The 17,061-nt window shown below is 46.7% G+C and overlaps 1 protein-coding gene across 1 annotated transcript in view; it reads right to left on the bottom strand.

Moving 5' to 3' along the window:
• STAB2 (stabilin 2) overlaps positions 1–17,061 on the bottom strand; it is a 273,355-nt gene that overhangs the window by 153,255 nt on the left and 103,039 nt on the right. The window contains exons 17-22 of the mRNA XM_075344716.1: positions 11,458–11,538; positions 10,653–10,805; positions 7,158–7,220; positions 6,986–7,081; positions 6,774–6,860; positions 548–659 (exon numbers count right to left, since the gene is read on the bottom strand). Coding sequence (XP_075200831.1) covers positions 548–659; positions 6,774–6,860; positions 6,986–7,081; positions 7,158–7,220; positions 10,653–10,805; positions 11,458–11,538 — 592 coding nt within the window. The remainder of the gene's footprint in view (positions 1–547; positions 660–6,773; positions 6,861–6,985; positions 7,082–7,157; positions 7,221–10,652; positions 10,806–11,457; positions 11,539–17,061) is intronic.

Below are 17,061 nucleotides of genomic sequence, written 5' to 3'. Positions count from 1 at the left end.
AGCAGAAGCCCCGGACCCGAGCGTGGTGAGCGCGTCCCCTCCACCCGCGACACATACAGTATATAGTAAAATACTATCATTTTTATAGTTAAAGAGGTTGTCTACTACTAGCACAACCCCTCCAAAAGTGCATAATGTAAGCTAAAAATTCCCTATTCTCACCTCCCACACTAGCGCCATTCCGGCGATGTTGGCACTGGATCTTGAGGCTTGTGCAACGTAAGCCCTGCAGTCAATTAGTGGCTGCTATTGTGCTGCTGTGCTCGCAATTCCTTCTCATGAACCTCATTCATGCGAATGAAGTGGGAATGCAGCAGCCCATTAGCAACCGGTAGCATACAATTATTTTAAGTTGGGGAATATAGTATTTAAGAAGGGGTGGTCTTAGTAGTGGACAACCGCATTAGGGTCATTATGAATTACATATAAGATACAGAACATCCTGAGATAGACTGCACGTTCGTGCATTATTGGCAGATGCACCTAATTGCATATACCGTCTAGCTATGTTATTGCATGCATGTATAAGTTACTATACAGAACTTACTTTTATCACAGCGGGGGCCATACTTCTCTTCATCCAGACAACGCTGGCAGTTGGAGCCAATAAATGCCTCATCACAGATGCATGTCCCATTTCCTGCCATTCCATCCACACACTGAAACATGAAAAATGATATAAATACATCATATATAATCCATATACTGTATAATAGAAATGTATAATAAAAGGCTGTTAGGCAGTTGGTCTACTAGGGTTGTACTAGGCTTAGGACTATCATTTAACCATCTTGTTATCTATAGAGCCCTACAATATCGACTCCTTGGTATTTGGTTTTATGTGTGATATATGTTGTTTATGTATTCTATATTGTTTGGAAACATGTTTTTGGTATCTAATAAAATATATGACTTAGAAATTTTTTCTTTTCTGTGAGTCTATATAGTTTTGAAAAACTCTAAAGTATCCATACAGTGACTTTCTGTTGCAATAGTTCAGTGTACTGTACTGTAGGTACCCAGTAATATGAGATTACCTTGACGTGGCTACTAGGCAGATATAGAAATGGCCATTTTTGTATACTAAATGTCAAAATTTTTTCTTAGCTTTCCTTAAGCAGTAATATATGTCTATACAGTTCCTAACAGAAGTTCTGTCGCTTATCCATGTTATGTAAATAAAAGCTTATAACCTTACTTTAAATTCATCCATTGGTTTTATAAATTACTCTTTTGAAAGCTGAAACCCTCCTAAATTTGGTTTATGTTATGAAAATAAAGTTGATGCAAAGCTGAAATACTGATCATTTAATGAACACAGAAAGCTCAGATTTTGGAAAGACAAATTATGAGACGAAGGAGATAATGATGCAGGTGAGGAAACAACGCACCACTGAGTTTGAGGGTGCTCACCTACACCTCCTTCCAGACCTCTCATGGGTCACTCTCCAGAAGTGTTGCCTACTTTGCCCTCTCTTGACGAGCCTGAAAGCGAACAAAATTTTGTACAGGTGGGGATTCCTGTTCAGCCTTACAGCTAGGAGAAATGGAGGTTCTGTAACTCTTAGATGAGCTACTGATTTACACCAATTTTGTTCAGCACTGGATATTCCCAAAACTACTAAATTGGGAGTTAACCCCGTCACCTCCGTAACTAGCTCCTATCTGGCAGAAGATCCAATCAAAGAAAGATCGCATCTCCCCTTCAGGTTTGCCTTAAGGAAAGGATAGCCAATATGTCAGGCAAACGTAAAACCATCAGACTGGCACTACTGTATGACTTCTCGACATTGGACTAATGCGGGCATGACACGGTACGATCTAGCGCGTGATCGCACAAGCGATCGTACTCGCCCCCGTCGTTTGGGCGTCTCGAGCAATTAGTTGCCCGTGGCGCACAAAGTCGTTAACCCCCGTCACACGCACTTGCCTACTGAGTGACGTCGCTATGGGCGGCGAACATCCATTTCCTGAAGGGGGTGGGACGTTCGGCATCACAGTGACGTCACACAGCGGCTGGCCAATAGAAGTGGAGGGGCGGAGATGAGCGGGACGTAAACATCAAGCCCGCCTCCTTCCTTCAGCATTGCCGGCGGCTGCAGTAGAGTTGTGTTCATCGTTCCCGGGGTGTCACATGGAGCAATGTGTGCTGCCCCGGGAACGATGAACAACAGGACGTGTGATTTTTTGAAAATGAGCGACGTGTCAGCGATGAACGAGAAGGTGAGTATTTCTGCTCGTTCATAGCTGTCACACTGTATGATATATCAAATGATGCCGGATGTGCGTCACTTACGACGTGACCCTGCCGACATATTGCACGATATATCGTCCCGTGTGACACCCGCATTAGACTGCATTTGAAAATACCTTCTTATAATTTTTGGCTGTCAGGGACAAAAGATGATGCCTTTGTTGTAAGGTTCCTAATTTACCTGTCCCTGCAGAATCTTTTGGATATGTTTTTCTGATTTTCCTTCCCCCATTAAGATTCTTCCAGGTACTTGGTTTTGCATTAGAGATGGACTTCCAACAGATCTTGCATTTTACTTTTTTTTTTCTATTAGCCAATATCTGTAACTAGATATATTTCCAAGACTTGATCTTTGGTGGAAAAGTGATTAAAGTCGTGGACGTTGTTTGCGTCATTTGTTATTGTTCCCTTATATTTCATGTCACCCTCTTTCTCTTTCCCTTCCCTATTTTTCTTCTAGCTCTCTTCTTTTTAGATGCAAACAGTGATGTGTTGCCATGTGCTGAAGTGAGTGGTATGGCCGGATGTCCTATTTACAAATGTGTGATGTTGAGGGTGTACGGAATGGGTAATTTACATGATTTTGTTACATATTAATTTTACATAACCAGACTGATCAGCCATGGTGCATCTCATACTATTACATGTTAAGGGACTGAACTCTGTTGTTAAGGGCGTTTAGTCCTTCAGGAATTGAAAACCTTGAAGGCTGATTCTGCCTTTCTACAAAAGACGCATCATGACAAATTGGGATAATTTAACTTTACCCTTGCAAAGTTTCCCAAAGTATACACAGCTACGCAAAATAGAAAACAAGCAAGGGTAACTATTTTGATATTTCGAAAGTGTCCTTTACGAGTTGACAAGTCTGTTTCAGATGCCAACAAGCAATATACCGTACTTTATTTTGTCGGGTACTCTGAGAGGAACTCCAGTTACCCTATGTAACGTTCACACACCTAATTCTGAACAGCTTCTTTTCCTTGATTGTGTTCTGGCTAAATTCCCCCTTCAATGTTATATATTGCAGATGATTTTAATTTATATTTTTCAGATACTTGTGTCAGGTATTCTCTTAGTAATCTCCCAACTCATGTAAACATACTTCGAGAGATGACAGCCTTTTGCAGATTGATCTGTAAACATTGTCTCTATGACCTTTGGTGTATCTCTACCCCAACCTCTGCCCAACACATGTTTTGTTCACATCATCATTCCACACATACATGGATAGACTACTTCTTCGGAAAGCTCTCTGGTCTAAGATTGGCTTCATCAGCATATATTGGCAGAATATTTTGGTCAGACCATACACCAGTCATATTGCATCTATTTCCAGCCTCTTCATTGAGAAGGGAGTGCCATTGGAGATTAAATGTTTATTTAAGACTCCACCTCATAGAGCTTGACTTCAACATGGCACGGTGGCTCAGTGGTTAGCACTGCAGTCTTGCAGCGCTGGGGTCCTGGGTTCAAATCCCACCAAGGACATCATCTGCAAGGAGTTTGTGTGGGTTTCCTCTGGGTACTCAGGTTTCCTCCCACATTCAAAAGACATACAGACAGGGACTCTAGATTGTGAGCCCCAATGGGGACAGTGTTGCCAATGTATGTAAAGTGCTGTGGAATTAATAGCGCTAAATAAATGAAATTTTTTTTTATTATTATACTATTTGCCCTAAATAGAGAGTCCTTTCCCGCCATCTCAACCATTAAGGCCGCTTTACACACTGCGATATCGGTACCGATATCGCCAGCGTGCGTACCGGCCCCCATTGGTTGTGCGACACGGGCAAATCGCTGCCCGTGTCGCACAACATCACCCGGACCCGTCACACGGACTTACCTTACCTGCGACGTCGCTGTGACTGGCGAACCGCCTCCTTTCTAAGGGGGCGGTTCGTTCAGCGTCACAGCGATGTCACAGCAGCGTCACTGAACCGCCGCCCAATAGAAGCGGAGGGGCGGAGATGAGCGGAACGAACATCCTGCCCACCTCCTTCCTTCCGCATTGTGGCCGGGAGGCAGGTAAGGAGACGTTCCTCGTTCCTGCGGTGTCACATGGAGCGATATGTGCTGCCGCAGGAATGAGGAACAACTTCGTTACTGCTGCAGTAACGATATTTGAGAATTGACCCCCATGTCACCGATGAGCAATTTTGCACGTTTTTGCGACGATGCAAAATCGCTCATAGGTGTCACACGCAACGGCATCGCTAAAGCGACCGGATGTGCGTCACAAATTCCGTGACCCCCAACAAAATCACTTGAGCGATGTCGTAGCGTGTAAAGCCCGCTTAAATCAGTGATGAGGGGCACTTGTATTTGTCTGGCATCCCACTTGAAACGTAATAATAACCAACCCTTATGTCATATCTTAAAAGTCTAGAACATAAAATGCCCCACAGCTGGGGTACTGTGGGAACTGCCAGCTGTGACTTCAGGTGAACTCGCCTCAGGTAAGCTCATTGAACTCAATGCCAGATTACCGGATGAGGATTTGTGTGCAAGATGAGTATTTGGTTGCAGAAATTTTTGTACAAAATATACATCACCTGGCAGAAAAATGAATTGAAAACGCGTAAAAAATGCACCGCATTTTGGCATGCTTTTCTGCCGGGAGATGCAGATTTGGTGCATCTTTTTCTCCTTTCCATTGTCTGATTATTGAAAATGTACCAGACAATACAGTAGAAGGACTATTGTGCCTTGTATAATATATTGTTCTCATTTGGACAATGACTGTCTATTGATTATTTGCTGTAATAGCAATGTCTAAAATGTTATTTCTTACCTTGCACTGATTTAGTACTTACTATATTATTAAAATACTTTTAATAAACAGTTAAAAAAAAGTGTACTTTGAGAAAAGCTAAGGATTTATACATTTTTAGGCCATGGGCTTCCCAACTTTTAGCCCGTGAGCCACATGTGGCTCAGAGGCCCATGAAATGTGGTTCGCGGCTGTCTGCCACCTTGGTGCACTAGCACAATTTCTAGCAAACAGCTATGAGGAGATGGTCTCCAGATGCTGATTTTTGTCAATTTCCCAGCACAGTAGAATACTTCTGAATGTTTGTTACATGAGGGTTAAAGCTGGATTAGATAGTTTTGTTGGAGTGCTTCATGCAAAAAGTCTGGATGTGGGCAAGTGGGAATCCCTAGATTTATATGTAGCGCCCGAGACCATCAGGGTGCTACAAGGTTCTGCAGCCCCACAGGCCTACCCCCTTGGGGACCCAGAACCCCGGTGTCGGTACCCACAAAAACCCAGGTAATCCCAGTTTTCCCCAACATTTCCCCATACAATGGTACCCAGCTAGGGTGGGACTAATGGATGGCCGCCTAGAGGTGGAGCCAATCCAGTCCACTAGTTGCCCAGGTGGGAGGGGCAGACTGGAGAGTAGTCAGTGGAGTTGAGAGTTGACAGCAGGAGTCTGAAGGTGGAAGCAAAGCAACGTCCTGACTCAGGTTAACGGTGACCTGGTACCCAGGAGAAGTGGTTGCCGGTGGAGTACGGTGGAGTACTCCTGGAACTACGCACCGATGGGTTCCAGGATCGTAGGACAGAAAAGAGCTTCAAGCCGACCTGTTAACACCTGCACAGCAAAGGGGACCATCAAGGACCTTGCTGACCTTAAAGAATCTGAAGACTTAGTAGCAAAGAGAGAACAGGGGACAGGACCAGAGACTCCAACCCCACAGGGTTCACGCTACCGTCAGGCAGATAGAAGTGGACAAACCAAAGAACGGGGACCCCCAGTTGTTCTATACCACGGGGACCCATTTACCAGAGACAGGTGCAGGGGAAGAAGGTACCAGAGAACCAAACTGGCACTGGGATGAAGAGGACTTGGAGGCGAAACCAGCCGGCCTCGGGCAACCAGTTAACATCTTCAGCAGTGAGTAAACCAGTTGCACTGTGTGGACTCCCTTCTTCCGATGCCCACTGCACCATACACCCTCTCTGGCAAACTCCTACTTGCGGAGGAACTACCATTCTAGCTGCCAATACCATCAGCCCCAGTAGTGACATTCTGCAGCGGCGGCTCCCTACACTTAGCCGCAACACCGCAAGTGGCGTCACATGTGAACATTATCATATTCTCCCCTATAAAAATCCCCATTACAAAAAGGGCCCAGGGCATTGAACCGGGTAACAGCCACCACCGTGACATTCCCAAGAGAGACACTGCCCGTAACAGAATACCCCATATCCCTGGGTGCTACATATAGTATACCACCTATAAGGGAGGGTGGCACAAGCTTTCTGTTGGAAAGCTTTGACTGTCACTATACCAGTAATCATGACATTACGATGGGAAAAAGTGGGCGTATTAGATGTAACTCATGACCAGCTCTGAAATCTGAATCTGATTCTCAAGGTAAGAAAGGTTTGGGACCAATGATTTAGGCCACTTGAACAGATTCGATGTGCTCCTAGCTTAAAACCGACAAAATTAGAAATACAGCTCTGAAATAACTAAATAAACTCAAGTATTTAAGACATGCAATCTACCTCTCCATTTGCTGAGCATGGGTTAGTAAAGCCACCAGGACAAGGTCTGCATTCAGGGCCATAAAATCCTTTGCAACACTTTGGCACCTAGAAGAGGACCATGAGCAACGTGAGCTAAACAGGTTTAGACATATTTTCTTCATATTGTTTCATTAATTCATACAAAATTACACAACTGGGGGAAAATACAGGTATCAAAGAAGCAGACTTGCCGGTACAGATATGTTGCAGTATCTTGAGCATCCACCCACTGAAATGTCACTATCCATAATAGATCTTCGGTACGTACATTTATGTGTAAAGAGAGACTGCGAGCAAATAAGAAATATGTTATACTTGTCCACAATTTATGGAAGTTTCATTACATCATTGTTAATGGCTTACTGTTTCTGCACTTCCCAATGGACATCTACTGAAGAGGACCATAGTACAGGAAACACAGGAGCCCTATTGTAAAAATAAAGTTGTAAGCCATATGCATAACTGAAACATTATGTAAAAAAGTCTTTATAAGTAAGTGAAATTGAGTAAAATGTTAGTATAAATATGAATTAATCCATTCCCCCATTGTCTGGCAATCTAGGAATCTGAATTTTTAGAAGAGCAACTCCAAGTCAATAATGTCTTCATCTGTTTTCACAAGAACAGAGATGATAGAGCTGTGCTCCTTTGAACCTTCAGCTTTTTGGGTTTGACATTGTAAGATCTGGACATCCCCTTATCGATAACAGGCCAGACACATGTTTCATTGCATACACATTTGAAAGAGATTCTTTTGACGAAGATTAGGAACCTGCAATGTCCTCCAACTTTTTCAAGCTATTTTAGTTTTTCACACAAAACTACGATATGATGTAAGCTTAATGGGGTATTCTCATGTTATTAAATTGCTTTATTTAGTTAGACAGCATGAAAATAAGACAGTGTGCAATCGACTTGCTTTTTCTATATACTGTCATTCTCCTGCAATGAGAGCATTTATAACGTGCAGCTGGTTTTCATGGAGCTTGGCCTCCAGACCTTGGCCAAGAGTGCAGTGCACAGTAGTTACATTCCAAGAGAGGTTAACTCTTAACACCCTAGACAGCTCTCCCTAGCCCTTTAATATCTATGGAACAGTTAACGGCTCCACACTAGGGATGGGCGAAGCCAAACTGTAAAGTTCAGGGTCAGTATCAAAGACATGGTGTTTTCAAGTACACGATCCCAAACACGAGCTTTCCTGGGAAGCTCGTGTTACAGTTCGGGTCCAGGGGCTGTAAAAAAAAGCACATTATTAAAAAACATTGTGATCATACTTACAGGCCCCACGACGTGTCCTGCAGACTCGGTCTCCCAGCCGCTTCCACGTCCATCCGATCATTGCTGTGCCGCCCAGTAACCAGCACTGAGTTACAGGACCTTCCGTGACGTCATACCCAAACATACCCATGTGACCAGTCACGTGTGAATGTAGTATTATCTCATTTTCTACAGACTGGTCACATGACTATGACGTCATGCAAGGTCCTGCAGTGTCAGTGTCTCGGTGCTCGCCCGAGCATCTCAGTACTCGGTATACTAGGCAAGCGATGAATACCAGCGAGATGCTCGGACACAAGCTCGGCTACCCCTCCCTGCATGTTGGCGCTCTTTACAGAGTCTGTGAACATGCAGGGATTGACTGCCACACACTAATGCCACAGCCGGTGAATAGGGGAGATCACTGTTGCTATAGTAACCCGCTCGTTAGGTTACTATGGCAACGGTGGCAGCAGTGACATCACCACTTACCAACCCGCACCCTTTGCTCGATTACACAGCGTGGGGAGATGAAGCGTTCTTCCTCCCCCATGCATTCTGATATAGCAGAACTGCATCGGTTGAAGAAGAAAGAAGATCAGGATCGTGGAAGGGTGAGAGGGAGTCCCTAAGTGTGTCTGTGTATTTATTTCTAATAAAGTATTTTTTCTCTGTGTGGTGTCTTTTTTTAACCCTTTATTGGAGATTCTTAATGTCTGGGTCAAACTTGGCCTGACATTAAGAATCGCGGGCTTAATACCAGCTGGTAAAACAAAGCTGGTATTAACCCCATCACTACTCCACAACCTTTCTCCCTTCTTAAGAGATGCAGGTATAAAATCACCAGCCTGTTTATTTAGTTAGACAGCATGAACATAAGCCAGTGTGCAATTACCTTGCACTTTCTATCTGCTGTCATTCTCCTGCAATGAGTAGCTGGTTTTCATGGAGCTTGGCCTCCAGACCTTGGCCAAGAGTGCAGTGCACAGTAGTTACATTCCAAGAGAGGTTAACTCTTAACATCCTAGTCAGCTTTCCCCAGGCCTTTAATATCTATGGAACAGTTAACTGATCCAATCCCTTTCTCTCTTCTTAAGAGATGCAGTTATAAAATCACCAGTAGAGTTGAGCGGATCGGTTATAATCCGGGTCCGGCGGATCCGGATCGGGTTGCCGCCGAAGTCCGGATCCGATCCGGAATCCGCATCCATGTAAATCAATGGGGAGCCAGATCCGGGACGAGAGAGAAAGAGAGAGAGAGAGAAAGAGAGAGAGAAAGAGAGAGAGAGAGAGAGAGAGAGAGAGGAAAAAAAAAAAATACCGGATCCGGATCATGCACCCGGAATCCCGGGTACTGGTCGGACTCGGATCGGGCTCTCAAACCGTGCGGATCTGGATTTTGCGGATCCGGGTTCGCTCAACACTAATCACCAGCCTTTTTCACTATTCAAAGCTGTGTACCTGTTCAAATGTCCTGTCATCTCTATGTGTAAATACAGTGATAGCAGTGTAGACTCCAGATCAAACCATTGATAGCTGAATGTGTAAGGGCTGGTTCACACATAGCGACAGCGACAACGAGGTCGCTGTTACGTCACCATTTTCTGTGACGTAACAGCGACCTTGTAAGTCGCTGTTATGATCGCTGCTTAGCTGTCAAACACAGCAGCCGAAGCAGCGATCATAACCGCGAGAGCAGGGAGCCGCGCACACTGCTTAGCGCTGGCTCCTTGCTCTCCTAGCTACAGTACACATCGGGTTAATTAACCTGATGTGTACTGCAGCTACATGTGCAGAGAGCAGGGAGCCGCGCACACTGCTTAGCGCTGGCTCCTTGCTCTCCTAGCTACAGTACACATCGGGTTAATTAACCCGATGTGTACTGCAGCTACATGTGCAGAGAGCCGGAGCCGGCAGCACAGGCAGCGTGAGAGCTGCGGAGGCTGGTAACTAAGGTAAATATCGGGTAACCACCTTGGTTACCCGATGTTTACGCTGGTTACAGCTTACCGCAGCTGCCAGATGCCGGCTCCTGCTCCCTGCTCGCTTCATTTCGTCGCTCTCTCGCTGTCACACACAGCGATCTGTGTGTCACAGCGGGAGAGCGCCTTTGAAGAAAACGAACCAGGGCTGTGTGTAACGAGCAGCGATCTCGCAGCAGGGGCCAGATCGCTGCTCAGTGTCACACACAGCGAGATCGCTAATGAGGTCACTGTTGCGTCACCAAAACCGTGCCGTAGCAGCGATTTCGGTAGCGATCTTGCTATGTGTGAAGCACCCCTTACAGCAGAACTTTATAGTTCTGCTAGTACTTTAGCTCTGCTACTCATCAGAACTGTCACTCGAGGAGGAGTGCCCACCCTGTCAAAAACCCGCAAATAAAGAAGCTAAGGAGGGTGTATTGCGCTGAACTAATCAAGAGACAACTTGAGAATACCCCTTTAAAAGCAGAACAATGGCTAAAAAGACCAATTAGAAAATTCTATTTGTTCCAAAACATAGTGATATAATATTGAATTTGTTGCCCTTCTTTAGCGGTATATTTTAATTTTTTCTTCCAAATTTTGGCTAATATAAATAATTCTTAAACCTACTCACATGTTTTATTTCATATTTAGTCTCATCACACCTATGTGGTAGTATGGGCAGTATAGAAGGCGGAATAAGAACTCCATCCAGAGTGTAGATACGACCATTCTTTGCTGCCACATCAGCTTCCTCAACCTCTTCACCATTAACTAGAATTTGTCCCTTCAAGAAAAAAAAGAAACTTGTTTGTTATCCAATATTGTACAGAATTCACAAATTTAAAGCATTCATTCCAAAATGAAAAGGTACAATAGGACAGCTATAAACAGTTAAAATGTTTTACTTTTTAGTTAATACAGTACTCAGGATCATTTTCTCTGAATCCCTTCCTGTGAAAGCTCCAGCGATATTTGTCCATATATATGAACAGGGCTTTACACTTTTTTTGGTCAGATATGCTGTTTATTTTACCCCTGTCTTATCCTCTCTGTGTCTTTAATCTAGAGTGAGACCAGCGTTTTCGCTGCCCTACGCACTACATAAGGCTGGGTCCAGGGAAAGACAAGGATAGGCATGTGACCAGCGACGGGGTGAAAGGACCCGTATAGGGATGTTAGGGAGTGCAAGGATCAGACTTAGGTGAGTTCAGGAAGTGACCCTGCTCCCCTTTCCCTAGTGCCAGGGCCCACCATTGTAACATGTACTTTGTGTTGCGGCGCTTGCCAGGGGTTCCCATGTACATGGCGGAACCCCGGTAGTCACTGTGTGACAACTGGTCAAGTAGAGAGCCCCCATTAAATCATATGCACTACAACACATATTATCACACATTATATCATATGTTACATGTGAGCAGCTCATCTCCAATACTTACATTGCTTGTTGTTTGAAACTGGATTAACTGGTTTGCCATGCTCATAATTTGGGTAGAAGAGATGATGTTTGCAACATCTAGCTGCAGAAAAAGACGTAAATTGTTAGTGGTCTGTAACAAATATTTGTACTAAAAGAACAAGATAATAGGTATACAAGAGGCTCCTAAAAAGTCTTTGGCTTTACCCAGAAAGAAACGAGATAGGATGATGAAACTTTACATTTATTCCACATACTCTCCACTGATGTCAACAGACTTCTTACATCCGTATTCCCAGTTCTGTAAGCCTAGCAAAAAGAAGGATTTTGGTTGTGCCTCAAACCAAGCATCTGTAGCAGCAATGGCATCAGAAATGGTGTGAAATTTGGTACCCTTGACGTGTTTCTTCAGGTTTGGAAACAGATGATAGTTGGTGGGAGCTAGATCTGGTGAATAAGGTTGGTGGTCAACCAGCTGGAAGCCCAGCTATGCCAGTTTTGCCGTGGTCACTTGTGCAGTGTGAGCGGAGGCGTTGTCTTGCAGGAACAAGATTCCTTTGGACAGCTTACCATACCTTTTGGCCTTCAGAGCTGCCTTCAATTGCCCCAAAAATTCAATGTAATACCTTGCATTTATTGTGGAACCCTTTTGAAGGCAGTCCACTAGCAGCACACCCTCCTTATCCCAGAACATAGACGCCATCACCTTAGTGGCTGATTTTTGCACCCTGAACTTCTTTGGACGAGGAGAACCACTGTGCCTCCACTCTTTTGATTGCTCCTTGTTTTCAGTGTCAGACAAATAAATCCAGGTCTCATCCATAGTGACCAGTCGATCCAGGAAGTTCTTATCAGTCCAGAAATGCTGACAAATGGACTGGGAAGTTTTCACTCGCATGCTTCTCTGATCTGTTGTCAAACATTTGGGGACCTACTTTACAGATAGCTTCCTCATGACCAAATGTTCATGGATAATGACACAAGCATGTTCACGGGAAATCCCCATGATGTCTGCTATTACTTTAGCTGAAATTCGTCGATTCTCCAGTATGAGGTTTTGCACAGCATCGACAATCTGCGGAACAACAACCAGTCTTGGTCGTCCAGGACGTTCCTCATCATTGGTGCTGAAGTGGCCCATTTTAAATTTGGCAACCCAGTTCTTAACTGTGGAATATGAAGGGCACTGATCCCCCAATGTCTGCGACATATCACCATGAATATCCTTCAGGGACTTTTCTTGCAGAAACAAGAATTTTATCACTCCTCTTCTCTCAATTGCTTTGAATATTGCATTAGACTCCGCCGTTTTGTTTTCCCGCGTGTGTAGAGCACTGTTGCCATAAGCAACAAACACAAACTTTTTAAAACATATATTAAACACATAACACATTTCATGTGATGTAACATTCGTTACCATGGAAACAAAAAAGATCACAAAGCCAAAGACTTATCAGCAGCCCCTCATATACCGTTACCTCTTAACATACAATTTGCCAGCAGAACAACCCCCCCACTTCTACCACCCCCTCCCCACACACAGACACACACACACACACACACACTGGCCTTATTAAAGAGCTTGTCCAGGCTTGCAAAAAATCTGCAGTTACTCTAGGTGACTACAGAACTGCTGAATCGTAGTGCACACGACACACCATTATACTTTGTGTAAGTGGTCAGCCACATGACCACATGTTTGCAATTTGCATACTCGCGGTCACTTGCCGAGTAGTCTCATTCCGCTTCTCTGAACAAAAGTGGATTGAGTCGGGATGGATGAGACAAGTCTGTAAATCGCCTGCATGTAGTCATGTGACCACCCAGACTTATGTCTCCTTCACATGTCCGTGTTTCCAGTAAGTGTGGTAGCCATTTTTCTCTCAGACATCACAGGTACCCATTATAACCTATGGTATGGTGCCCTTTCCATGTCTCCATGCAAAACACACAGAAACATGTCTGTTTTTTCCTAGCAGCACGGATAATAAAGGCCAATACAAGTTTGTGGGTTCGTGAAAAACATATACCTTGTGCTGTCCGTGTGCTATACGTGTTTCAAATTGCAAAATAAAGGAGATGCTTTCTAATTTTCTTCTTTAGCCATCGGTGAAAAACACTCATGGTAAAAATGGACACACTGATGCCATACAGATGCAATACCCTGACTGACACTGGTACCATTTTCTCACGTACATGTTCTATACGGACATGTGAAGGAGGCCTTAAGGCCCCATTACACGCTACGATTTATCTGACGACATGTCGTCGGAGTCACAGTTTTCGTGACGCACTTCCGTAGTCGTTAGTGTTACACCTCGTGGCTCTCCTGTTGCAAGGAATGAGGTGGTCCCCCATTCCTTGTCTGCCGCGAGCCCTTCTGCTCAGCAGCACCAAAGGTCTGGGAGACTGCGCAGTCTGCAGGAGTTGCCTCCTCGGCGACACAGCAGAATGGTGACACCTAGTGGTTCTCCCCTTGCAAGGAATGGAGTGGTCTCCCATCCCTTGTCTGCCACGAGCCCTCCTGCTCAGCATCACAGAGGGTCTGGGAGGTTGCGCAGTGTGCAAAGGATGGATGCTCAGGGAAGCAGCAAGACTTCCCTTATCTCTGCACATTGTGAAACCGAGGATCCCGCCTTTATGACCCAGAGGCAGGAAGATGAGTATGTGCCCCACGTGACGTCTTCTGATTCGCTCACTGATATCACACGGCCCGATAACGAGGCTGGTGGTGTGCTGAATCCTGACTGGCCGGGCCAAGACGTCACGAATCCTGATTGGGTCACGTCCATCTCGCGCCCGCCCTTGGGTGGAGCTACACCTCCTTAAAAGCTCCCCCTGCCATCATGGTGGCGCGTGACCGTCCTTCTATGTTTGGATGTCTGGCAGCGTGCTGCCATGCCACTGCGCAGGCATTATTGTCTTTTGTGGGCTTGGCCCTTGCTGCTTAGGCAGCACCTGGTTTGCAGGCCGTGTTCCTGCCTTGCTGCTCCGGCAGTATCTCCTTCAACAGGCTGTGTTCCTGTCCCAGGTGAGCTCCTCGAGTCTCCACCGGACTCACCTGGTTATTGAGAGCACACGTGCGTGGTCACCTCTGTGCTACCCTCGTGCCGTATCCTGTGACTCCCGCTGGCACACGTGCGTAGGCACCTCTGTGCAACAGGTACACCGATCGAGAAGCCCCGAGCCATACAACTCCCAGAGTGCTTCAGCGGGGACAGCTCTGAGTGCCGTGGTTTCATAAACCAGGTTACCACCTACTTGGAGTTGTCCATGACTGATTACTCTACTGAGAAGGCGAAGGTAGCCTTCGTCCAGTCCCTGCTCACAGGGAAAGCGCTAAAATGGTCCACGCCGTTGTGGGAGCGCGGAGATCGGGTGGTGAATCACCTTCCAGTTTATCTTGAGGCCATGAGAAAGGTGTTCCTCGGGCCTCAAGTCACCCACGACTCCGTGCTGCGACTCCTACGCCTTCGGCAAAGGTCCACTTCAGTCGGGGACTTTGCAGTACAATTCAGGACACTCGCCGCAGAGCTGGACTGGCCAGATAAAGTCCTGGTCCCTGTGTTCTGGGAGGGTCTGGCAGGGTTCGTCAAAGACGCGCTGGCCACGCGTGACGTGCCGACCACCTTAGAGTCCTTGATTCGGCTTGCCTCTCTCATAGACATCCGCCACGCGGAGCGGAGGCTTGAGGTCTCTTCAGCACCCACGTCTACCTGGTCTACAGAGCCTCTGACTTCCCTTCCCCACCAGACCGGTCTCCCACCCAGCTCTGTTGATGACTCTGTGGAGCAAAGGGAAGTCTCCAAAGTGGTCTCCTCTACCACAGGTTCTCGGCCGTCTGCTTTGCCTGTGGGCAGAGGGGACATGTAGCTTCCCGATGTTTGAAACCTTCGGAAGAAAGTCAGTGTCTTGTTTCACCTTCAGTCAGCGTGAGGAGGGTCATTTCCAATTCCCAAGACCAGATGCCACCTGGTAAGACCCTCACTTCCTCTGACTCACGGAACGGTGTGCTGTCATGGGATCATGTCTCCAAAGTTGGGCCCACTTCAGGGTCGACAGGACCAGAGACATAGGAGTCAGGCATTATTGGGGGCCAGCGGTAGCCCAGGATGTACAGAAGAATATGGGAGTCTGTACGTCGTGTGCGTATAATAAACCGTTCAGGCAGAGGCCTGCGGGTCTTCTACACCCTGCGCCATCTTTTGCACCTGGTGACCTAGTGTGGCTGTCTTCTAAACATATTAACCTTCCGGTACAGACAGCCGAGTTTGCTCCTAGGTACCTTGACCCGTTTACAGTAATAGAGCGGGTAACCTCGGTAGTATATCGACTCCAGCTCCCTCCACGCTGGGCTATTTCTAATACCTTTCATGTATCTCTTCTGAAACCCGTAAAGCCTAAAACCTCGGGGTCTCTGCTGTCCCAGGCCGACTTCTCGTCTGACGACCCAGAAGTAGCGAAGCTAGTAAAAACAAAAATCGTACAGGGCAAGAGGTACTTCCTTGTGGAGTGGGTCTGTCGTGGCCCAAAGCATAGGTCCTGGGAATTGGAGGATCATGTCCACGCCCCAGGTTTGGTGGTGGCCTTCGAGCGCAGGCGGGGGGGCCCTAGACGGGGGGGGGGGGGTAATGTTACACCTCGTGGCTCTCCTGTTGCAAGGAATGAGGTGGTCCCCCATTCCTTGTCTGCCGCGAGCCCTTCTGCTCAGCAGCACCAAAGGTCTGGGAGACTGCGCAGTCTGCAGGAGTTGCCTCCTCGGAGACACAGCAGAATGGTGACACCTAGTGGTTCTCCCCTTGCAAGGAATGGAGTGGTCTCCCATCCCTTGTCTGCCACAAGCCCTCCTGCTCAGCATCACAGAGGGTCTGGGAGGTTGTGCAGTGTGCAAAGGATGGATGCTCAGGGAAGCAGCAAGACTTCCCTTATCTCTGCACATTGTGAAACCGAGGATCCCGCCTTTATGACCCAGAGGCAGGAAGATGAGTATGTGCCCCACGTGACGTCTTCTGATTCGCTCACTGATATCACACGGCCCGATAACGAGGCTGGTGGTGTGCTGAATCCTGACTGGCCGGGCCAAGACGTCACGAATCCTGATTGGGTCACGTCCATCTCGCGCCCGCCCTTGGGTGGAGCTACACCTCCTTAAAAGCTCCCCCTGCCATCATGGTGGTGCGTGACCGTCCTTCTATGTTTGGATGTCTGGCAGCGTGCTGCCACGCCACTGCGCAGGCATTATTGTCTTTTGTGGGCTTGGCCCTTGCTGCTTAGGCAGCACCTGGTTTGCAGGCCGTGTTCCTGCCTTGCTGCTCCGGCAGTATCTCCTTCAACAGGCTGTGTTCCTGTCCCAGGTGAGCTCCTCGAGTCTCCACCGGACTCACCTGGTTATTGAGAGCACACGTGCGTGGGCACCTCTGTGCTACCCTCGTGCCATATCCTGTGACTCCCGCTGGCACACGTGCGTAGGCACCTCTGTGCGTCCCCGTGCAACAGGTACACCGATCGAGAAGCCCCGAGCCATACAACCCTCACGGGTTAGGGCGGACCGGTGTACATAGATCGTCTGTGACATTCCAGACGATCGCTAGCAGCAACCTGCTCACTCTTCACCCACCATAGCAGC

The sequence above is a fragment of the Anomaloglossus baeobatrachus genome, chromosome 4 (assembly GCF_048569485.1).
Source record: "Anomaloglossus baeobatrachus isolate aAnoBae1 chromosome 4, aAnoBae1.hap1, whole genome shotgun sequence".
Lineage (NCBI taxonomy): Eukaryota > Metazoa > Chordata > Amphibia > Anura > Aromobatidae > Anomaloglossus > Anomaloglossus baeobatrachus.
Note: the sequence above shows the minus strand (reverse complement) of the source record. Positions and strands in the feature narration are given on the sequence as shown.